Source organism: Lycorma delicatula, chromosome 3 (genome assembly GCF_047948215.1).
Source record: "Lycorma delicatula isolate Av1 chromosome 3, ASM4794821v1, whole genome shotgun sequence".
In the NCBI taxonomy this organism is placed as follows: Eukaryota; Metazoa; Arthropoda; class Insecta; order Hemiptera; family Fulgoridae; genus Lycorma; species Lycorma delicatula.
In genome coordinates, this window is record NC_134457.1 from 196,045,344 (window position 1) to 196,071,311 (window position 25,968).

Below are 25,968 nucleotides of genomic sequence, written 5' to 3' on the forward strand. Positions count from 1 at the left end.
CCCCAATCTGGCTTAACTGTTTGTATTATACAAAACTTCCATTTTATATTCCCATACACAAGCTTCAAAGCTTACATGATGAATTAATCATCATCTAAATAAAAAAAGTTTCATTTTTTATCCTTTTTTTTATTATTTCCTTTTAAGTAAGTTTCTGCCTAAATGGAAATCTCTTTGAAGTTTTGTAAGTATGTTCTAGTGTTCTATTACTAATAGAACACTACAATTGTAAAAATAATTCCAGATGTAGGTACTCATAACTAACTATACACACACTATCTGAAACTCTGTGCAAATCTGTATTTATACAGATTTTAAAAAAATTTATCTGATTATTTGGGCTGTGACTCCTACTAGTTTAATTTTTTTTTTTAAATAGATATATTGACATATAAAAAATGATTAATCTAATTTTGAAATTTCATAGATGATGGAATAACATCATAAAATCATATGATAATGAACACCATAACAAATTAAATCTTAATGAATCAAGCTGTCAAATTTTGACTCGGTTTGACAAGTTAAATCAGAAAATATAATATTTTTAATATTTCCTTGAATATCAGTAACTTTTTGGTTAGCTTTATTATTTTCTTGAATTAATGCTTTTCATAAATATCTATTTCCGTTCAAAAATTTTATTTACTCATTGATGTTAAGTTGTAAAGAACTCTTCACTTTTATTCATTCCTTGGAAGTTTTTTGAACTAGTTATAGAACCAATTGTTTCAAAAACAGTTGAATATAAAATGGAAATGGAACATCCAGTAGCATATAATAGAGTAGTATTCTATAAAAATAAAACTTTTAAAATAATATTAAAACTAATAATATAAAACTATTAAATAATATTTAATATAGTGTAATGGAATTACTGAAAACTGATAAAATGTTATTTATTAAACATTTAAATTTAGAATTTACAACTTATAGAAGTTTTTTAAAAGATAAATGTGAATAGTTACTTAATATGGTAATGTGCTCCCAGAAGACATTCTTGGAACTTTCATAAATCCCTTTGTAGTGTGTTGATGACACTGATGACTGACTTGGTTAGAAAATCAAGTTTGAATGTGGTCAAATAGTAAATTTAATAGATATTGTATTTGTTTACTCGTTTAGTATATTGTTTTTATTAAGTTCAGTAATTGTATGCATTGTTCATGTATATTAAACCACTACAAAAAGCCAAAAACTCAGCAAATTTGAACAATATAACATCTTAACAGAGATAAATACTTACCAATTAGATATTATATGATATCAAATGATATTCCCTGATCACCTCAGAACAGGTCCCATGATCAAAAACACCAATGAAAGAGTTGAGTAAAATTTTCAAAAAATGTATAAAGCATAATAAATTCATGTATTTATAAATTTGTTTATTCTATTTAAATGTTTATTTTTCTAAAGTGTGGTGACATTGTCATGCACAATCAATGTACAGTAACTTTGCAAAGATATTGTAAATGACCAAATAGAAAATCTTTTACTTTAAGTAGAGAATAATAAAGTTCTTTTATTTTTGAGTGGATGAGAGAAACTTGATCTAAGATTAATTGATATGAATCTCAGAGAATCAGTATGTCATAATACTTAATATTTTACCTTTTCATAATAGCTACTTAGTGGGATGAAATTAAATTATCAGACCTTTAAAAGTAAATAAAAAATATATTTAGCATATATTTATTCAGAAAGTTTACAATTCCCTGTTTATAAAATTATAATTTTAACTACAAAATATTACAAACTAGGGTGGTATTCTGAATACAAAATACATGTACATTTATTAGATAAAATAATAGTTGAAAAATACCTACATCTATTACACTAATATAACATTTATATAAATTACAATTATGCATTAATATATACAAAAATATGTGATGATGATAATTAAATACTTAGACTAAATTATATCAATAAATTAATAAAAAAAATAATAAATAAATAAATTTGATGATTTCAATATGAGTGACAATTTTTAAAATGAATAAAATAATTATTTCAATGAAAGGAACTTTTGAAATAAATTTAAATTTATAATAATAAAGTACATTTGATTTATCTTAAATAAACATCTGATTAAACTTAATTGAAACATTAAATAATGTTGTAGACAATTTTTATCATAATTTAAGTAATTTTTTGATTACGATCTGTTTTTCAGTATTAGCTACATAAAACTGATGAGCATTTACTACATCAGTTTTGTTATTGTTATTTTATAATAGTATTTATAACGTTGAAGGAATTATTTAAAGTATAACATACAAGTAATAATAATTAATTGAATAACTTATATAATACTTTGGCATTCAAACTGTTGCCATAAATGCAACTAGAAAATTGCTAAAATGCAACATTTTGACTACTTTCTAGTCTTCTGACTCTTAACAAAAGTTTACAAAAATAATAAGAAATATTGATATGCATTTCCATTACAAATCTTCAACATTTGTTTCATTTATTTAATAACTATTGACATAAATGGAGTTTCATTTGGACCACTTTATTATTATTTTTTCCATTTTAATAACAGGTAGAAATAACAAGTAACCTGAGGCATGCTAATACATCAGTTTTTGCAGTTATTGAACACTGAAAAAATATGTAAACAGTTGAATGACCATCTACATTATCTGCTTCTGTTATCATGAAGGCATCCAGCTGTAAAAATCTGATGAAATCCCTCTTGCTAGTCCAGAATAATGAAAACATAAAAATTTCCTAGAGAATTAAAAAAAAATTTTTCTTATTATTTTTTGATCACTCTTACAAAGAAATTAAAGTAACAATATAATAATCTCCCTAACTGGGTAAAATTTCAGTCATTTTAAAGATTACATATAAAATAATATCACAATAATATTTAATATTTAAACAATGTTGATTATCACAAATTTTAATTTATGCATTATCTACTACTGTATTATTATTCTTTCGTTGACTGCTCCTGTTTATTAAGCTTGAACGGAATTGTTCTCCTCTGACTGAAGCTCTTACAGATACTCTAGTGGTTGATCTTTTGAAATTGCTTTCTGATTTACTATTTTGTCTGAAACAAAAACAAAAAAAAAATTAATAATATTAACTATTTAATTAAAAGAACAAGAATTTAATTATTGTTAACCTTAGAAAACATACTAGAAAAAACTTTAACATTATGAAAAATATAAAGCAAAAACATTCAACAACAATGGTAAACTAAATGAAACTATTTATAGCAAAATTTATTGCTGACACACTTTTTGATCATAACATAATTATGTTTCCTCCTGATTCAAAAACACTGCCACTAATAACATCAACTGTTTCCAAAGCCCAAAATAACCACACCAATGTCCTGAAGATGGCTGTGAGGTTGTGATATAAAAAAAATGTTAGTACAATTTGATATATATATATTATTCATGATGATGTGTTATATATTTTAAACTATATATATTCTACATTTTATATATAATATAAAATAATTATATTACATAAGGTAATAATATGTATATTAAAAAAATATGAATTTGATCAGATTTTAAAGGTAGCCAGTTCATGTATAAGCTGCAGAATTATTTATGTTGTTATTCTGTTGCTTTCAAAATATTTTTTACTCAATGTATGAACATGCCTGTTGAGAGAATTATCCTTCTAGTTCATAAGAACAAATTTACAACATACAAACTTATTTAACTTGGCAGATGGCATTAAAGAAATTTAGAAATTTAAGCAAATTGCCAATCTAATTTAAATTGATAACATCAAACCATTCAGTTAATGGATGATTCAAGAATGGACTTCTAAATACTGTCTCCTATTTACTGTGCTGTTGTTGACTTAATAAATAACACTAATAAACATAATTTTTGTTTTCTAATGTGTGATACATGATTTTAATCTGTTCTTTGATGCTGAAAACGAATATGAACTCAGAATCTTTCTACCACCTACCATTTTTGATAAATTTTTAAATGTTAATTAAAGGATTTTTTCATTTTTCAATGTATAGTTAGCATTTTAAGCTCCTATATTGTATTTTGTTAGCTCATTTTTTATTGTTTAACTTTGTTAACATAATTTGTAAGCTATAAATAAACAATACTAGACAAAGAATTAAATCATATCATAGTCACATTTTATGACATCATATTTAATTCTGAAAAGTGAGCCTTCATGGACAAGATTGTCCATGAATGGATGTCTGTGCAGGTCAAAACATGTAGCTGAAAACACAGCTGTGTTGTTTGCATTAAGTACTGGATTTAGGAATGAATTAATTTTGTTCAGTCTTATTGCTGTCTTAAGTTTGTTAACAGTACATTGTCATAATGCCTCAAAATTGAGTAAATGATTTGGATGCCTTTTGTTATGTATGTGGTGAATTTACCATAAAATCAGATAGAAAAAACATTATACCTTTAATTAAAAAAGCATATCATCTGTACTTTGTGTAAAACTGGTGATAAGGGTAAGATGTGGGGTCCTCATGTAGTATGCACTAATTGTTCTGTATATTTAAGAGGACGGCTGAAAGTTTCACAGAAGGCTTTGCCATTTGGTTTACCTAAGGTTTGATGTCGTGAACCAAAGGATCATGAAACTGATTATTACTTTTGTTTAACAAGCGTGTCTGGAATTTATAAAAAATCTAAAAATACTGTAAAATATCCTTCATTGCAATCTGCAATCAGGCCAAACACTGTTACCAAAGAATCGAAGAAATGAAACAAGTTAACTCCAAATGGGAAAATATTATCATGAGCCCTTAGTTGAACCCAAAAAAATATTTTTACCCCCTCACCATATCAAGTTAGGACTAACGAAAAATTTTGTAAAAGTGATGAAGGGTAATCCTGGATTTTTGTACATCAGGCAGAAATTTCAAATGTAAGTGAAGGAAAAATTAAAGAAGGAATATTTGTTGGTCCTCAAATAAAAGAAATGGTCTAAGATGATGCATTTAACCCAATGTTAAATAATGTAGAAAGTGCAGCTTGGGCTTCATTTAAAGATGCTTGCAAAAATTTTCTTGGCAAACAAAAATCTGACAATTACCACGATACTGTTAATCAGTTTCTTATTTCCTACAGAGCTATAGGATGTAATATGTCTTTGAAAATACATTTCCTCCACTCACATCTGGATTTTTTCTCAGACAACCTCAGAGATGTAAGTGATGAACATGGTGAACGTTTCCACCAAGACATTTCAGTGATGGAAAGGCACAAAGAGAAATGGAATACTAAAATGCTAGCCGATTACTGTTGGACATTAATTTGTTATGTGCTGAGGTTATTTATAAAAGAAAAGCATCAGCGAAATCATTCCAACACAGGTGTGGCCATGCAAAATTATAAATTTTACAGATTTTAACTGCATTTTCCCTTAATTTTTTTGAAATTTGAAAACCCTAATTTGTTTAAAACTGAGGGTGATAGGAAAATTATATTTACAGATCTGTAATGTACGCAGAAAAGCAATTCAAGAAATGGTAACATGCTTATAGAAACATTAAACAATTTTTTTCTTATCTATCAGTGTAATATTCCCTGTGTACCTGTGTTTGACACATCCTTGGATCACCAAAAATGCCAAGCAACAGGTATAGTATCTTAGGTACAAGAGATTCATATGCATATGGTGTCTGAGTCAATATAGTTTCATCAGATATTTGGAGATTTTTGGATATCATATGAATCAATTGACTGTTGACACATTAATAAATTGTATCTTATTTATATGCCTTTTCCTAAAATATTCACCAGATTTGTCCTTAAGCACATTTTTATCTTTAATAAATACTTATGCTAATAGCCTTGCTCTAATTCCTGTACAATTTAGTTATAATTAGATTTTGTGAATAATACAGTCAAAATTATTTTATTTTTTAACTGTCTTCCTCCTTCTCTTACTCTTTCTTTTCGTAGAGGCATTCTCCCAGAACTTATTCATCTAAACATTAGTGCAACAGGAAGCATGTTTCATTATTTATATACATAGATAAGTTTTGAAACTAAGCTTCAGTGCTTTTACCCCACTGACTAAAGCATGGATTTAAGTCTTCACATTCTAAAAACTACTTACAATAATTTCTTTTGCCATTATAATTTATGAAAAACAGTAACTATTCATAGACTTCTATTTTATTGTTACCAATTTACTGAAATATGTTACCACAATGAAGGCTGTCTTTTACTTAAAAAGAAAAAAGATGGTTCAAAAAAATATTTGAAATAATTTTTATTCCTAATTAATTTTATACATCTTTGCACGAAGTTGTTAGTTATAGTTTGGTTATTGGAAAAATGTATCCATTAATATTCAATAAAGATAAACCTATATACATGAAGGTTTTATCCATTGATCTATATATCTAACACATAATACTTCTGATTAAATATGCACAACAAATATGTCTTACAACATTTGTTAGAATTCGAATAAAAAGTGGGTTATTTTTTAATGAATTAAATTAACTTTAAGGCTTGTTAACATACAAAGAATTCAGGCTAAGTTAAACATAAGTAGTTAAGGTGTGTTACCACATATTAAGTAATATAACTCTTATATTGCTACATGATGAAAATGTAATTGTATTGTAAACATAATTTTACTAGTTATTCTTTGAAATAAAATGCATACAAAACAATTGTTAAAAGTTACAAAATAAATCTTAAAGCAAAGTATAGACTAAATATCTTATATACCTTTTCCGACATGGAATGTCAAAGAACTTTTGATCTTTTCCAAATTCTTCACCATCCTGTAACGTTTGAGGTAATTCTTGGTCCATTGTTTCTGGTAAGAAAAGAGTAAGCACACCTCCTATAATTCCCATAACTCCAAGAACAAGTAACGGAAATGATGGATTGAAGTTTGCCTATAACAGAAATATTAAATTCACTTAATAATTATTTATTAAAATATAAATCATTAAGTGATTTGCAAAATCATATAATAAATTACCATATGGGCAGTTTTCATGCAGAAGTTATATAAAATAATAATCTTCACAAAAAAAAAATTAAGATTAATATTTTTTTTGGTAAAATAGTTTCTTAACTACAACAAGTACGCAATTCTAATTCTGTTATTAGACTATTATAATATTAAGACTCCCACCCTACATGTTTGGAACAGTTGTATTACGTCTATCATTCAGCAGTTCATGCTAAAGGCATGGACAGTTTTTGTGAATATGCCAATCAATTTATATTCAACAATATACGATCATTTGTGTGCTCAATGTATTTTTCCTATGAAGATATCTTTATTTTTCTGTCAGAGTAATAAATATTGTTATAAATGTTATTTATTATGGTGCTATAAATATTATTTATTATTCTTTTACTGTTTCTAAAAATACATTTTATGTTCATTTATTTAAATTTTCTTTGTGTATTTCTATATAAACTTTCACTTGTAAGGAATGAAATCTTTATTCTGTTACCATTGAATTTACTCTCTTTTTTAATTTGTAACTGCAAAAAATGAATATTTTTCCACTATTATTTTTTTAATGTATGAATATTTTTTAAACCTTTTTACATAAAGAGTCAGTTGAACTAATTATAAATAAATATGTGAAATTTTTTCCCTAACATATTTATTTTTAGAAGAATTTACGAGGGCTATTTTTTTTCATAGTCCAATCGGTAACGAAATTAAAACCACAGTGAATATAAAAACTTTTTTATTTGTAACAAGTACTTACATATTTATGCTATTTCTCTACATAGTCGCCAGTCTGATTTAGACATTTGTCGTAGCATGGTACCAACTTTCGAATACCCTCGTCATAGAATGGAGCCGCCTGTGTTTTCAGCCATGTTTCTAAGCTGGTCTGCAGCTCGATGTCTGTGCCAAAATGTTGTCCTCCTAGCCAGCTCTGTTCTATGACGAGGGTATTGGAAAGTTGGTACCATGCTATGATAAATGTCTAAATCGGAGTGGCGACTATGTAGAGAAATTGCGTAACTATGTAAGTACTTGTTACAAATAAAAAAGTTTTTATTTACACTGTGGTTTTAATTTTGTGACCGATCAAACCTTGAAAAAAAATAACCCTTGTATTAAAAAAAATAAATAAAATCAGTCTGAATGCTAACAGAGTTTAATATGAATTAAAACACTGCTTTTTAATGTAATACTGATGACATTCTTATAAAAAAATTTAAATAATAATAACAAGAGGTATTTAAAAATAATATCTTAGATATCTAATTATTACACATTTTAAAAAAAAAAGTTTTTTAAAAATATACTGAGTTCAGCGTTAAGAGCTATCGTAGCTGTAGTAGTGGGATTTTACTGTAGTGTGTGCGATTGTGTTAGTGGAGTAATGTATCATGTAGCTCAATTTGTTAATCCTCACCAGTATTTATAATACTTTATTGTATATCTTGTTTTTGTCAACAGTGATATAACTTTAAATATAGCTACCTTATAATTAATCCATAAATAACTCAGTTCAGTCAGCTCCAAATGAAATTATCAAATAATAAATGAATCATTCTTACCTTATTTACTGTTATTTACTTATTTATTTCTATTAAATTATAAATGCTATTATTTATTAGGCTATTAATGGGATATTTTTATAATTTGTTTACATAACTTTTAAGACTATCTATTATATCACTACTCAGTTTATTTACAACAGGACAGCTCTTAAAGTGAATCGAGTATAATAATATACATTGTGTTAATTCCAAACTCTATAATTATTATTAATGAAAATTACATTTTGATACATTGATATACAAAGGGAGAGTAGTTTATCCTATACTTTCCTTTTCGTATACCTTTCTGGCTCGTCACTCAACAAAACTGAACTCTAGATATTCATTGCTACACAATTAAACATTCATTTAAACAGAAGTTATTAACAGTTTATTACTCACTTAAATTCATATTTAAATTTATTAGCAATTTGTCTGAATATATCTTATAAATTCTAAGTTTTAAATAAACTATAAATATTTTAAACTATTATACACGAAGTGTCTAAATGATTTCAGTATGCGGATAAATGTTTTTCACTGATATATGTAATTTTTAAAAGAAATTTTTTGGCATGAATCTTATTTCACCTGTGACCTTTAATAAAAAAAAAAAAATTGTGTAATAATTTTCAATAGTGATTTCAACAGTATGTTGGTTTGATTACTACACCAGGTTGATAAAAAGACTGTCAAATTCAAACATTATATTTATTTTAGCAAGTTTTTTTTGGCGATTCTAGATTGTTGTGTTTTTCAATTGAATACAATACAAAAATTCTTTAACACTATCTACTGGGGTGAATGAAGCAAGAAATAGCCACAGCAAAATAATAATCTAAATAAAAAAAGCTTAAATTTATTATATGTTTTAAGTCAGTAAAAATACAAATTTAGAAAATTAATACCACAGTAATTACATAGTACCTGATCGAAGTGACAAATTGTTCAAGCTTATACCAGAGATTAGGTAAACTACCCTGATCCACTCTGATAGGTAAATCATAAGTTTTCAAACCCGACTCTTTTTCATTGTTCTTAATCCCCATCTTCAGTCTCAAGCTTCAGTTTAATTTTCTCCTTTCAGCTTCAGTTTAATTCTCCATTATCAGTTTTGTAGATGTAGGTCTGATTCTACCAGGTTTTCCGTGATGAGGATGCCAGGATCTGAAAAGCCAGTGCATCCTTATGGCTGAAGTGTCTATAAGGTAAAAACCAGGGCTCTAATTCTCTCTTCCATTTACCAACCAAGAATACTAGGGATTGAATCCAGGATTGGGATTCTACTAAAGAATTTCTATCAAGTTTATTATACAAAATGATTCATTTGATGACAACTTAACCATATTTCAAGGACCTTTATTCTAGACACTGCAGACACTTCTAATGTTCAACTTTTAACACCATGTTGCTGAATAGACTTAACATTTCACAAGTCTGAACTTTAGTCTTTAAGGATCATGTATATTTGTAAAATCATTTTTGAATTTTGTGAGTGCATTCCGGGCATTCTCTATTCAGAACTCAATTTCCGTGTCTAATATCCAATCCTCATAAAGCCATGCTCACTTGTACTAATTGGTCTATTGGCAGACCATCTTATATAAGGCTGATGTTACCAAATTCATCTGATTCATGGGAAACAATCATGAATTTAGTTTTCATAGTGTTAATGCTGAAATCCATCTGTTTACTACATTCACCTATTTTTCTGAGTGAGTGAACACAATAATCTAATTGACAAACACAAATAAGATCTAAAAAAATATGTCAGTGATAAAGTTGGCTGAAACTACTCTGTAGGAACAGTAGCATTAGTGTCACTAATTAAGAATATAAAAGTCGTTAAAAAGTAATTTGACATAATTAAAATTATTACATTATAAATTTGGTATAGTTTATTTTTATAGTTGATGCAAATTTTATTTTAATAGTTTTCAGTAACAACCGAATCATTATCAAAACCACTGAACCAAGTAATTATTGCTGGAATTTTTTAAATGAAATACTTGGTATTATAAAAGATACAAAATTTTCTGTTTTAATATGTTATTCCTATATTTCCTGATAGAAGAGGTTTGAGGAGAGATATACATAAAAAAATAAAAGTAAAAAATAAATAAAAAAAGAAATGAAAATAATTTTTTATATTAAAGCTATTTCTTAATTATTTCATTCTTTTTTAAAATGAATTCTGGTAACATTTTTGTTTGTTTTGATTTTATACTCATGTGCAGGATATGAATTGCATCCAGTTCATGTCAAAGCTCTCTCTTAAAGGTACAAAATAACAGATTGCATCACATTTTATTTTATTTATAATCAAACTAACATGAGAAAAAAATATTAACACTAACACCTGAAAGTTGAAAACACATAACGTACATTCATTTCAATTGATAAGTTACTCTTACTGTAGGATAAACTTATGTGCACAGAGATTGTTGCAAACCACAATACATTTGAAGGGGAAGTGTTTGACACTGGAGAAGGAAAAATGAACAAAGGAGAAGTGGTGTGAAAAGTACTACACTGTGTATGATCATTGATCTGAACTGCTACTTATCAACTCAAATCATAATATTTCAATTTGTGAAAAGTTCCTAAAATTGCTATCACCATTTACCTTAATAAAGGTTCCTGAAACAATTATGATATTTCTATTTTCTTACATGGTTGCACCTTGATTTCCATTTGACATTCATAACTGAATTTGCTCATTCTTCAGTGAATGTAATAGCATCATCTAATTTAAAATTAACATTTTTCTTATGACATACTCTTTTAAAACTACCCAAATTTTTTTAATTGGATTTAATTCTAGAGAACAAGTGTGACCTTTCTTGGTTAAAACTGAATTAATTTTAAATAATATAACACGCGAGTTATGCAGTTTTATTAAATGGTACAGTGTAAAATTTTTTTTTTTTAATTTTTTATCCATGACAATGCATTGTGATAACAAAAAATTCCATAAAAAGATTTCTTCTCCTAGAAAATTTGTTGTTTGCAAATAATGGAAATTCAAATAACCACGTATGCATATGAAAGACTTCGATGCAGAGTGCCAGTCAGCTGTGCTTTCTGCTACGCAAGAAAATGAATAGCCTGTAATGTGAAGATGGTTATATATTGACAGCTGTCAAATAGTGTCAGTGAATTACTGCTCTTAGGTTTATGTACAAATGTGTTTGTGTCGGTTATTCATTTTGCTAGATAAATTAACAGATTTCCCTGAGATTGTGTTCGAGAAGTTTCATAATAATAAAATGTCTAATTGTGTCAATAATTTTTTTAGTTTAATTGAGACTAAAAAGTACACAATAGAAAAAAATAAAATTAAAAAATTAACTTTCATTTAATTAATGAAAATTAAAAACTACAAAATTTCACTATTTGTAAATTATTTAATTAAAATATAACAACTTGAAAAAGTTTTCCAATACACATATATTTAAAGATGCACTAAAAAAATCAAAAATAATTTAACTTTCATATTAAATCAAGAATAAATGTTTAAAATAAACTGTTTGATTAAATTCAAATAACATTTTATATTGATAATGATGATCTATCTACGTATAAATCTGTTTTCTATTCACGGTAGTGAATGTACTTTTACGTGAACATTTATTTTTTATATCTTCAGCTACATTTAATTGTAATAATGTATATTGAATGAATTTATTAACAAAATTCCTTTACATTTTTTATCATGAATAGTAACAAGACCTCCTTTGTTATAAAATTAAAAACACTAAACACAACTTCTCTTGTCTGGTTATGGATAAGTTTTCAACTCCCAATTCTTTTTTTTTGTATACCCCACTACTTTCACTTTCCATGAAAAAAAGGTGGAATTAAAAACAAACTTCTTGGTTAACTTCTAATTAAAATGTGGAAGTAAACTTCTTGTCATCAAAAAAAAAAACAGATCCGTTAACAACAGAAAATGTAAAAATTAAAAGATTGTAACAACTCCGATAATTTTCATAAAAACAGAACACCTTACAATGTTTTCGCAAAACTAATATAATACACTCATGCAGACATATTACAAACACACTACAACAGTGAAGAAGCAACTGAATGAATGCATACCCCCACTGCCGATAATGTGTTGTTTTTATGGAGACGATTCAAGGACACACTTATTGTGATTTGCAACAAGCTCTATATTCATGTATATGTATTTGTATTTGTGTATGTAGGTGTATATATATATATATATATATATATAGATAAAAATGGATATAATCAGAATGTATGTAAATAATTTCAAATCTACTCAGTAATGTAACATTGGCTGGCCAGGTTTTATGCTATAAATTTTCTAATTATTTTATTTTTAAATTTAATTAAAATTTTTAATTCTTAATTGACTTTGTATTTATACATATGTACTTATTTTATTTAATTGACTTCATATTTTGTATATATGATAGTAATTTTAATATTTTAATTTTTATTCTAAAAAAAAAATTTTTTATATTTGATATATAATTTATATACAACTGATGATGCAGGATCTTGCGAAAGTGCTATTGGAATAGATAAAATAAATAAATAAGGTAAGTGTCATTTCATTTACTTTGTAATTCTGTACTTGGGTTGTTGCATTTTGGTTTTACATTATTAAAACAAAAATACTATAAATATGTTTTGTGTGTGTGTGTGTGTGTGTGAGATACAAGTTCATAAAGAGGGAGTGAAAAAGAGAACACTTTGTAGTGGAAGAAGGGAAATTTATGTAAATAATGTTCTGAGAATTTCTCTTGAACTTTCATGCATCTGTTAGATTTAAAATTATTTTAATTTTTTTTATGATAAGAGATAAAATAACTTTTTGAACAACTGCTGATTATTTTTTTTATAAATTAGCACATTAAAAAAAATTGTATTAATAGTATCACTAATGTACATTATGAAAAGTTGTTATAAAATCTGATAGTGGCCTAAATAGCGGATATTCTCTATAAATTCCCACATTTTCTTAACTGAATTAGATAAAAGAAAAATCAGACATTAAAGTAACATATTTAAATTAAATTTTTAATTTATTTATTATAATTTAAAAAAAAATTAAATTGTACTGAACATGCAGTTAAACATTAAAATTCGAAGTAATTTCTATAAATTTATTTTGCAAATATATCTATCATCTATAAGAAAAAATGCAATCACTTATTTTGTTGAAAATGTAGTAAACTAATAAACTTTCTTTACAACTGGAAAAACAAAATTTATGTTATTCAGATTTTACAAGATATGTCTATTAGAAATTACTGTCTGCTGACAGATGTCCTCTTTGTTCATTGAATGAGATATAGTACTGATACAATAAGTTTTTTTTTACTTGCAGAGAAAATAGTAAAAAAAAACTTTATAAAACCATTTAAAAAAGGTTTGCAAGTATTTAACTCAGAAAGATAAAATGGAATTTAACATTTCATATTAATATATCAGTCACTCTAGCAATGGATTAAAAAGAAACTATACTTCAAAGCTTAAATGCCACCATTCATTTGCAGTAAATAAAAATATGACTATAATGGGTTAGAAGAATCTTACTGAGAGTTTCAGACTGTTCTTAATGTATCAGTAAAACTATAACTTATCAAATTAAAAGATTACTTACCAGGTAAATTACAAAAGGTGAGAGGATGCTAGCAACATATCCCATGATGTGGATGAGAGCAACACCTTGTGCTCTGACTACAGTAGGTAAAAGTTCAGCAGCATATTGTAAACCAATATTGTATGAAATATTAACACTAAATCTGCCCATGATAGCCAATGTTGCTGATGGTACTCCTAAAATAATAAAAAGTGATTATTATTTTTCTTAAAGCATTTTCAGTAATGCTGCAAATGAAAAATGTTACAATTACGTAAGAAATTTACTTAAATTTTTGAAGTTCATGTATAAAGTTGTTCAATTAATCTGAAATACATATTTTAACTTGTTTAAAATAAAAATTAAGAGAAACAGAATTTTTTAAATGCTATTAAGTGAAACTTTAAAGTGATACAACATTCAAAAGTGGATACCAGAAAGTTTTCTGCCCATGTTGTTTAAAATAAATTACAAAATAGAATATTATTTATTCAATTAGAGAAATTAATCATAGTTAAGAATTTAAATAATTGCTGAATGTTGCCACAATATTAATTCCTTATCACTATTGATGTATTAGATTTAACTATTCATGTGGTTAATACAGAAACAATTAATTCATAAAAGTTTAACATTCTGTATAGGAAAGAACAGCATAATTTAAGTTTTATTTTTCATAAGTAAAATTTATGAGTACAAATGATATTATGTACTATATGTAACTTCTTAGAGTCAAACTCACCTGCTGGTATGCCTTGTATCGTTAATAGAGTTCAGACAACTATTAAAGTTAGTGGTATACCATACCAACTTCAATAAGATAGAGAAGGAAATAACATTTTGTATTAATTTTGCTTTAATAAAAAACGTTTTTTTGCTCTAGCAAGCCTTTTTTGCTCTAATAAAAATTAAATAGAGGAATCCAGATCAAAAGATGGAATTCAGATTGATCTGTCCAGTGTTCTGGATGCTAGTGGCCAAAGTTCCAGGATGATACTTAGGCCAATAATCTGATACTTTTATAATCTTAATTCAGAATTAAAAGAAGCAATCAAATTGAAATTCAATGACGACAGTTTGAATGAAAAATAATTGTTTGTTTTTATGGAATGTATGAACACTTAACTGTAATGTTTAAAAGAATTGTAAAGAAGTCAAAAGCACAGTAGTCAACAAGATACAGTGGTGGCACTTTATTGAAGTTTTATCTTGTGTAGTAGCAACAAGAAAATAAGTCAGTAAATTGAAACTCAATTAATATTATCCAGAACTTTGTGCCATTAGCATACTTTCTAGAGAGCATTATACTTTTGGTGAGTATATTTTATGTAATAACTTATTTTGCTTTAGTTCTTATGTATTTTTAACTTTAAGTGGCATTAGTTATTAACAAATACAAACAACATGACAGGAACCTGTAGTCACTATTTAACTCAGGTAATTTAAGGACTTCAATTAATGACATTTTATCTTAATTTCATTTCCTTCATTTTCACTCTGCTACTTCCATAGAAGTTTCAGGCATTGTGGAAGTATCAAATTGTAAGAAAATCCAGTTTACTGCCTTATTCAGAACTATTATCTGTTTTAACATTTTATTATCTGTTCTAAAAAACTTTATTTTATTTTGCTCTTTTTATTTTATGAAAACGTTTTCCAGAATGTTTATTTATATAAAAGTGTTTGTTGTGATGTTTGATTAGGTTGTATTTTCACAGTATTCACTTGTAATAAATAAGCAACAGAAAGTTTAGTACCATACAAATTAAATTACTCAAACTGTGCTACTCAAACTTAGCACAGTTTGAAAACTGGATATAGCTTCAATTATAACTGGGTACAGGTTCAGTTAAAGAAACAGAGAATATATTAAAAAAAAGAATGTATAAAAACACAAAGTTGATGCTTGCCTACCACTTCATAAGTAAAATTTCCAAAGACTATAAGTATTATTGATGATAACAAACGAATTTTGCATGTGAAGAAATTAAATTCATTAATCTTTGTTAGTTTTATCTACAGTGAAATCATGTAGATTGAAAAATCAAAAAAAAAAAAAAAATCAGTAGTTTGTGGAACAGTGGATTTAAGTGTACAGTATTAGTTACTGACAAAATATTCTTATCTTCGATTTTGAGAGGAAGCAGGCATTAAGGTAACATCCCATCCTTTGAAATAACAGTTATAAAATTCCAGTGAAAAAACTCAGAACTGGTTTTGGATAATAGAATTTACCTAACTGTATGTAGGGTTATATTACACAGAATGGATAAAAAGCCAAATGAAATGGAAATTTCATAAACATAATTTTTATTAGATGTATGTTTCTTTGACCATAAAGTATTGAATTGTTTCCAATTCGGTTTAAAAAAGGCTTTTGAAACAAAAGACTGTTAATTCATCTGATTATTATGTTATAGAGAAATAAAACATGTAAATTTATTCAAAAGTATAATAAAAAAATTATTAACTGTTAAATATTGAATTAACGTATATTTAAGGGACAGAAACACAAAGCAATTTGAAGTGAACAAAATGCAAAAATAATAAAAGTTAATGTATAACACTGACACTCAAAATGAAATAATTAAAGTAATTTACAGAAGTTTATGTATAAACAAACCTGTAGGAACTAATGTTGCTAACAGACTGAATATTCCACTGACAACCATTGTACCACAAGCAAGCCAACGTCTTCCCCAGTGGTCTAATGTGAGAGTAAGTAAAGTATCTGCTGGTAATTCTGTTGCTGATGCAATTGTGAATGTTACAAACACATCTAAACCCAGTGAACCAACATTACGTACGTGCCCATCAAATACTAGGGAAATAGCCATCCTGAAAAAAATTAATTCAGAAAACATTTTTTCACTAAATTTGAATTACATTTGAAAGATCAATATTAATAAAAAGAATTCATCTGAAAAGTAAGTTTCTGTTTATTTACTCACTACAATAGTTATTTCTTCATAAGAATGATGATATATATATATATGTGCGTGTGTGGGTGTTGACCTTATATATGATCTTATTCTTTGTTAAACAAAGATTTTTTGAAATATTTTCTTCACATTTAATTTGTTCTTATGTTTATCTGATAGCAAATTAATTTTCAATATTTTTCTACAACTTAATATTTCAAATGGTTTTTATTGTAATCCAATCCAGTTCTTAGAGCTCAAAATTGATTACTCTTTTCTTATGCTCAAATAATTTCAAGATTTTTTCTTTGACTTATCTTTTAAAATAATAAAAGTAATTTCTTTCAAACCAGCAACTAGTTCTTGCTACATAAAGTATTATTTGTGAAGTTTTGGAATTTTATTGGTAATATTTATATCTATTTTAATGCCAAAACTTAAAAGTCTAAGTAGCAATTAGGGCTAGGATATAATTTTTTTTTGTGGCAAGTAATTGAAGATTTTAGTAATTATGTTGTATTATACCAAAATATAAATATTTTGTTTATATATTATTATTTTAAAGTTTTTATTACCTTAAAAAAACAAAATAATTGTATACAGGTAAAGAACATTACTAGTTATGAATAAACAGACCTTACAGTAAAACAATGACTTGATATGACAAGATGAGTGTGTACACAAAGTGAAATCTTAAACTTACCATATAAAAATGAGAATAATTGTAATTCGGCAAAGTCTTTTACTTCTGAATAAATCAATAACTGAGTATGATTTTCCAGCTTCTTCTTCCTTTTTTAGTGCTTCACAGCTTTCCTGAAAAAAAAAGAAAACATATTATTTAAAAGGAGAAGTATAGTAAATATCTCTTTTATAAATGTTCAAAGAAAATTTACTGGTCTAACGTGAAAGCTGTAAAATATTATTTGTAACAGTGGATTACAAATTTGTTAACGCGGTTGAAATAAAAAGAAAAATCTCTTGGATTTTACTTCACAAAATTAAAATTGGTTTAGAAGATATTTTGAATTGTTATAATAAATTATAAAGCAATATTTATTTTGATACATACTTTTAGGACTACATTTATCAATAACCAGCCTGTGTTGAAGAAAGCGAAGTTATGTATAGTTAATTATCATCTGTGTTTCAGTGAGCTTAGAATGTAGTGATATGAAACAAAATATCCAATTCAGTGAAGAAGACAACAAGAAACTATTTCATTAATTACAAAGCATTTTTAGGACTAGAATAGATTATTATTACTGTTCTTTAGCAAATATATGTAATTTTTTGGGTGTCAGTAGTATTTTGTGTTAGGTCATTTTCAACCATTATTGTTACACTAATCGATTCAAGATGTTTATGTATTTATTTACTTATTACCACTGTAACTTCAGATATGATAAACGTGTACTTTAACAAAGAAGATTAGATGTATGAAATTGATTATTGAAATTATCAAGTACTTAATTAAGAAATTATCTAAAATTGGTTAAAAAAAAATAGCTTTGTAGAGATGCCTCAACCAAATATTTTGAGGCACAAGGCCAGTTCCTTTCCTCTAAGAAATGTTCATTATTGGTAGGTAAAGAAGCTAGGTAGTATGTGAGCCAAATATTACAAAATGATACACCTACCATATTCTTATGTATAATCAATAATCATTCAGGCTTATGCTTAGATACAGAAATTCCTCTACTTATAAATTTCTTAAAAGTAATTGTGTAACCTGTATAAAATATTACTCTTAAACTAATTATTAACAGTAAACAAATGACTTTTACTAATAAAATAATGTGCCAGAATTATTTTACAGTTGAAAAAATTAAGTTATTAACTAAAATTTTCACAATTGTTGTAGAATTATCTTCTTAAAGATGTATTTTACGATTGTTTTAAGCATCAACCCACTTTGTGTCATTTACATTTACAAATGTTATATGCTGCTACTAATTTCAGATGATGTAATTTTATGTGGCTGTGTAAATCAGTCATAACTAATTTACACACAGTATCATAACAGTGTGATTTACACACAGTATCATATATTTGCAGTATCGTAACTGCATTTGAAAATCCTTTAATAAGAAAGGAATTTATTAAATTTTATCTGTTTTAAATGGGAATCCCAAAAAAAATGTATATACTTTTTAATAACTTTCTGATTTAACTTTTTTTTGGGTCATAACTTTTGGATTTTTCTTTCTTTTCAGGGTGTAATTAATTGGAAGTAATGAGTGGACCAAGAACTTTTGAAAAAAGAAAATCTATTTTAAAATGCTATTAGAAGTATGAAATTGTAGCAGAAGTACGAAGACAATATTGCAGAAAGTTTTAGGAAGATCCAGCTATGCAACTTATAATTAATCAGATAGAAAATAAGTTTAAAACGAATGGAACTGTTCAGGATGTTCAGTGACAACATTCTGGAAGACCAAGAACACCAACAAGCTTAATCAGCCAAGAAAGAGTAGTGGAAAGTTATTGTAAAATAGCCAAAAAATCAATCAGGTTGTGAGACTGACATCAGCAAATCATGTGTTCATCACATTTTAAGATGTTGTAAATGAAAATTTACACTCCAACAATCATATGTGCTATCAATGAAGATGATCCGGACTGAAGAAAATAATTTTGTGAATGGTTCTTGGAAAAATGTGAACACCATGCACAGTTTTCAGGAAACATTGTTTGGAGAGATGACATACATCCAAATTAAATGCCACGATTAATTGCCATAATTGCACTTACTGGGAAACCATAATCCATATATGTTAAGCAGGTGCACCATGTACATTTACCAGGAATTTCAGTACGGTGCAGCATTTAAAGCAAAAGACTAATTGGACCATTCTTTTTTGACAGTACAGTGCAAGAATTTACTGCAACCTGTTTTACCATGCGTTCAGGAGGACTTTGGTAAAGTTGGCGAATTTTATTTCCCATAGGATGGAGCACCTCCACACAATTATCGTGATGTAAGAGCATATCTTGATGAGAATCTTCCAAAAAGATGGCTTGGATAAAGAGGTCCCATAGAATACCCTGCCCGTAACCCAGACCTGATGCCACTGGACTTTTTCTTGTGGGGATACCTTAAAGATAAAGTCTACACCAGAAAACCAACGACACTGGAAGAATTAAAGGCCACAATTGAGCAAGAATGCGCCACAACACTAAATGAGATGTTTGTTGAAGTTTATGAATCAATATCCCACCTTTACAGCAGTGTATTGATCAGAGTGGTAATAATTTTGAACATCTGCTGTAGGAGGAAAAGTTATACATTTTTTGTCGATTCTTTTGCAATTTAAATATTAATTTTATGTGAATAAAACTGAAGTTATAATCACTCAAACTGTGTATACATTTTTTTGAGACACCCTTATAATGCAGTGTGTAAACTTTAATAAACACTTTAAAAAACCATCTAATACATAAATATTATGTAAAATGGTTCAGTAATGATTGTAAATGCTATTTGTCATACCCTTTACAGTACTATAAAAATGTAATTTTATCTTATTATCAAAGTAATTTTCTTGATATAAATTCAATTATTTCCTGTAATACTACAATTTCATCAACTATAATATATGAAAAATATATAATGAAAGCAAGCAAGATGTTTTGTTTATTTTAGTTTTACTATAATTCATTAAAGATATTTTTTATATATAAAATGATTATATATTGATATAAGAATAACAATAACCCAAAAATGAAAGAAAGAATTTTCTGGATGGTACGTTTACCATTTCAGTCACTGAAATAAAATGAGCAGTTCTGCTACTATTACAATCTGTGACATAATAAAACTGTTGTTATTGGCGGCATAATTTGAATATGACTTTAAATATAAGTTGGAAATACTCAACTTACATTTAGTTTTTATTATTTTAGTTAAGTGTCCATGAAGATGTGGTCTTCACAGAACTACTAAACACGGAGAAAAAAGTTGAATGAAAAAAATTAATTTTGTAAATAATTACATTCTGCTGCTAAGACAATTAGTTAAACTGTTTTTTAACATCGTACTGATACATAGTAGTATATTTTTCATTGTTGAAGTGTTAAACAAGTTTTTTATTATAATATTTGTTTCCTATTGGCATTATTATTAAATCTAATAACGATCTGCATTGATTGATTTTTAAAAATAAAATAGTTTAATATTTTAATTCATCCAATATATATCAGTCATGATTAATTAAAAATATGTGTTAATATTTTATAATGCAGTTATATTCAACATAATTATTTAAATTAAGCGTACAATAAAATAGTGTAAGCATTACATAGTGTGTAGGTTAACTTTTTATTGTATATGTTACAATTGTGAAAAAAAAAATATCAAGTGCAATGAAATCTAGTAATAATATAAAAAATACACAACTGAAACTCATACAGTAAAATCAAAATAAACCAAATTCACTTAACATTTATTTTAAACTTATATCATTTTCATTTACTCTTGCCTCTTCCTCAGTAATATTTAATCTGCTGTTTTCTATTGCAGTTTCAGTTAAAGCTGATACCAGAGGTTTTGAGTTACAAAGACAAGCATGAGGGCAGTCCAAAAAGTAATGAGGCAGCACCTGTAGTTTGAATAAGCATTATTCTGAATCTACAGTTACAAGTTCCTTTTCAAAACAGTCTCCCTCAGTGCAAAAAACTGATTCCATCATTTGATCCACTTTTCAAGTACAAAATTCAGACCATCTTTAGAAAGCATTTTGGATTTCACCTCTGTGGCTTTTACTAATTCTAGATTTATTTCAAATTTTCATCCTTTCAGATCCTTTTTCACCCGGGAACAAGCAGAAGTCACATTGATCTAGATCTGGACTGTATGGTAGGTAAGGAAGTGTTTAAATTTTTTTCATATTCAAAACTTCACAGACTACCTGAGCAACAAGGGAATGTGCATTATTGTGGTGCAACAGCAGTTCTTCAGCTTTTTTCCAGGATGTTTTTTCTGAAGCAAGTCAGCATGGTCTTCAGTACATTGATGTACCTAAGAACATTTATACATTTACAGAATATCTATAGGTACCTAACATCGGTAAATGAGTATTTATGATCAAAAAAGATGATCATGATTTTACTTGAGCTGCATGTAGCTTTCACTGTTTTTCAGAGGTAGTGAAGAAGTTAACTTCCAACGACAGCTTTGTTGTTTCCTCTCAGGGTCATAATAGAATATCCAAGATTTGTCAAAAATTACCACATTAGCAAAAAGTGCTTTCCTTCTTGTAGCAGGCCAACCATTCTTCACAGATATATATGTGGTACTCCATTTGGTAGGTGTTAAGATCTGTGGAATCCAACTATATGTAAATGTATTTCATATGCATCCGCTCATTCAGAATATTGGTGCGCTGCTTTTTGAAATGTGTAGCAGTTCCCCAACTGCTGTACACCAATTTGATGATCATCTCGAATTATAATGCTCGCTGTCTTCACCCTAAGGTCGTTAACTGACATGCAGGATGAGCTTCTCTTGCCCTTCTTCCATGCTATCTCGTCCGGCCAAAAATGCGGCATGCGAATGAAAACATGTACATGACACACACTTTTCATTAAATGCCTCTTTCAACATTTTGTATGTTTCAGAAGCTAATTTTTTTTTAAATGGACATAAAACTGAATCGCGTAATGTTGATTGATGTTTTTTACATGGTAGGTATTTACCCGAAACACTTAACGCAAACAATCATTGCCAGTCAATGACTAAAAATCATTGGATGTGGGTGAATGGTGGGTGGATAATGAGCAGAAGGTTGGTGGAAGGGAGCCCTGAACAAATTTAAAATAAATTTAATATTTTTTGTACTTGTTTATGAAGAAAATAAAAAGCTCCATAGTCAAACTCTTGAAATAGTTAATAATGTATACAATTTTATTTAGAAAGAATCTATAAAGTTAGGAAAATTAGATGACAAACATTGCGCATTTAAAAATGTGAAGAAAGAACTGCTGTGGGATTTCAAGATCACAAGTTCAGAAACTTTGAAAAGATAAGCAGGATCTTCTTAAACCTAAATCACAGTCGTGCTCATTCAACACTTTTTGATGTTTCCACTCACTCCAAATTACTCTGAGAAAAATTTGGATGAAGAAGACACTATTATTCACAACAGTTTGGATAATATGAAGATGTATTTGTGTGAGCTAAAAATTTAGTTGGTGGAGTATTTCCCAGAAGATAAAAATGATTTCTTGAAGAGATGGATACTGAATCCATTTAGTCAAAACGATTTTGCAGCTGCTAAGTTACCAGTTGAGATTCATGACCAGTTCATGTCTGCTGATAAAATATTACAACTACAATTCACATCTGAAGATTTAGATAGGTTTTGGCTTGCTTGTCGAAGTAATATGGAAATTTAGTCACAGAAGCATTGAAAGTAATAATCCTTTTTGCCACATCTTAAGTTTGTGAAAAGGGTGGTTTTTCGTCTATGATTACACTAAAATCTAAATATAGGAATTCTCTATTATCACTTGAAAACAATTTGCTTTTGTGTGTTTCTAACATAGATCCATATACAGAGAAACTCTTAAATGAAAAACAAATGCAACCACGTTATTAATTAATTTTTTTTTACACATGTACTTATTAATGTAAGTAAAATATTCATAATAAATTATTTTTTTCTCACAAAATGATTTCATTATTACATGTAAAGTTGTAGGGTAATTTTATGGACCCCCTTTCACACCACTGTGACCACCAGGTTGAGTAACACTGATCTAGACAGTGGTAGTGAAAGGGTCTGTTCCAATGATGACAGAGAAGATGGTGAACTTGCACAGGAATTGGATATATAATGCAAATTTCAAGTAAGCGTTAATAATAATAAAAACAATAATAGTACAGTCAACAATGAAAACAACTGTACAAAAAAGAATTGTGCAATAATATTTATACATCTGATTCAGTGTAATTATGGATGCAATATAATTCAAGCACTAGTTAAGATTTTTTTAGTTTAAAATTACACCTAAATTAAAATTCTTGTTTTTACAATTCTTGTTTTATTTATTGAATTATTAAAACTAATTATGTAATAATGAATTTAACTAATAAAACATGAAATCAGTAATAGATTAAACATGCATAAATAAAAAAATTACAACTATTATTACTGCTGTCCTATTAGATTGGTGTAGATGTTTTCAGATTCGACAGTAATGCAGTCTTGACCTTCTCTGACACAAGCTTTTATTTTCATTGTATGCACTATACTTGTATGTATACAGGACTGCCATTTTCCGCACTTTATATTTCTCTTGTGAAAATCAGTCTCATTACTTTTTGAACTACTCTCATAGTTAGAATGTGGTAAAATTTTTTTTTTGTATTTGAATTCTGTAAATTCATTCAATATAATGGAAATTTATGTTTGTATATTTCTTAGTGTTCAAAATAATTAGTATTTATTATCAAATTAATGATGTATCAACTAAAATATTTCTTGATAATGAATGAGTCTAAGAGAAAAGAAGTAGCGTTTTCACTCAGCCCACTGTAGCTGCCAGGGCTTTGCAAACAGTTGGGAGTTGTACGGATCAAACTAGTTTTCTAAGTGATAAATTATTTATAAATTAACAGCAATATTATTTAATAAGTAGTAAATTATGATAATTTTTTATTAATAAAAGTTACTTACTGAGAAATCATCATATATCTTTTGATCAACATGTGTTCCATTAAACTTCTCAAACTTTTTCATTATTCTCATTGCTTTGTCTATTTTTCCTTGTGATACCAACCACCTAGAAAAAAGTAAAAAATACTGTTGTAAAAGTCCATTTCTGACTGCAGAAAAAAATGCTAAAGTTATAGTAATTTAAAAAACCATACTTTACCAGAGTTTGCTGAAATTATTGTGTTTAATAATGGATGGTTTTTAAAAAACTTGGAATGACCACTAATATTTCGGTTAATTTGATTTTGCTGCCTGTTTTCTGTTCTTGTATTATAACTTATTACCAATAATTTTCAATATATATAAAATTCATATTTATTTGAAATATTTCTATCATTTTTCCTTAATGTATTACTATGTGTAACTTTATTTTCTCAGGATTATATCCTGAGAAACATGCATTTCTTTTTAATAATCTATCATTCATAAAAATTTATTTAAGATTATTATATTAAAAAGCTCAATGCGATATAATGAAGGACTGACAAATAATATACTTTATTTAAAAGTAAATATAAAATTTATTTTATTTTTTAAAATGGATATATAAAAAATAGATTTAATACAGATTTGATAAAAGTCTAACATAGAAAAAAAAAATGTAAAAGAAAAATTACAATTTTCAACTCATTAATCATTTTTACTTTCGTGTGTGGTATGAAGTACAAGACTATAATCACAAAAAATTTCGGTTTTCAGATTTCAACGGAAATATCCATTTTGACCATCAATGAATCCATTTTGACTAGTTTCGGTGTGACATCTGTGTAAGTTGCGAGATATGTATCTTTTGAGAACTCAAAAACAATTAGCCGTAGAATGTTGAAATTTTGGATTTACAACTGTTGTAAGATCTAGTTGTGCACCTTTTCTTTTGATTGCAATCGACTAGATCAAAAGTGTCCAAAAAAGCCCAAAATCCCAAAATTTTGGATTTTGGACTTTTTGTTAACTGCAGTAATAAGCCCTCATTGAGAACTTTTCAACAATATTTCATAAGTGGTACTTATTTTCATAGGTTCTAGAGTTATAGCCCAATAAAATTTTAATTAATGAAATATATGGATCTTACAAGGGGAAGGCAAATCAGTTCGAATCCGACTTCTTTCCTTATCTTTTTTTAATTTAAATATATTGATTTATTAATAATTATTAACCTCCGATTGTAAAAAAATTAAAATAAATAATAATTTTTGATAATAAAACAA

The 25,968-nt window shown here is 27.2% G+C and overlaps 1 protein-coding gene across 1 annotated transcript in view; it reads right to left on the bottom strand.

The window, feature by feature from the left end:
- Nucleotides 1-2,864: 2,864 nt before the first annotated feature.
- The window catches only part of LOC142322337 (carcinine transporter), a 99,158-nt gene continuing 76,054 nt past the window's right edge, over nucleotides 2,865-25,968 (bottom strand). Inside the window, exons 5-10 of the mRNA XM_075361300.1 lie at nucleotides 24,722-24,827; nucleotides 17,746-17,858; nucleotides 16,745-16,959; nucleotides 14,143-14,318; nucleotides 6,711-6,883; nucleotides 2,865-3,067 (exon numbers count right to left, since the gene is read on the bottom strand). Coding sequence (XP_075217415.1) covers nucleotides 2,920-3,067; nucleotides 6,711-6,883; nucleotides 14,143-14,318; nucleotides 16,745-16,959; nucleotides 17,746-17,858; nucleotides 24,722-24,827 — 931 coding nt within the window. The 3' untranslated portion in view covers nucleotides 2,865-2,919. The remainder of the gene's footprint in view (nucleotides 3,068-6,710; nucleotides 6,884-14,142; nucleotides 14,319-16,744; nucleotides 16,960-17,745; nucleotides 17,859-24,721; nucleotides 24,828-25,968) is intronic.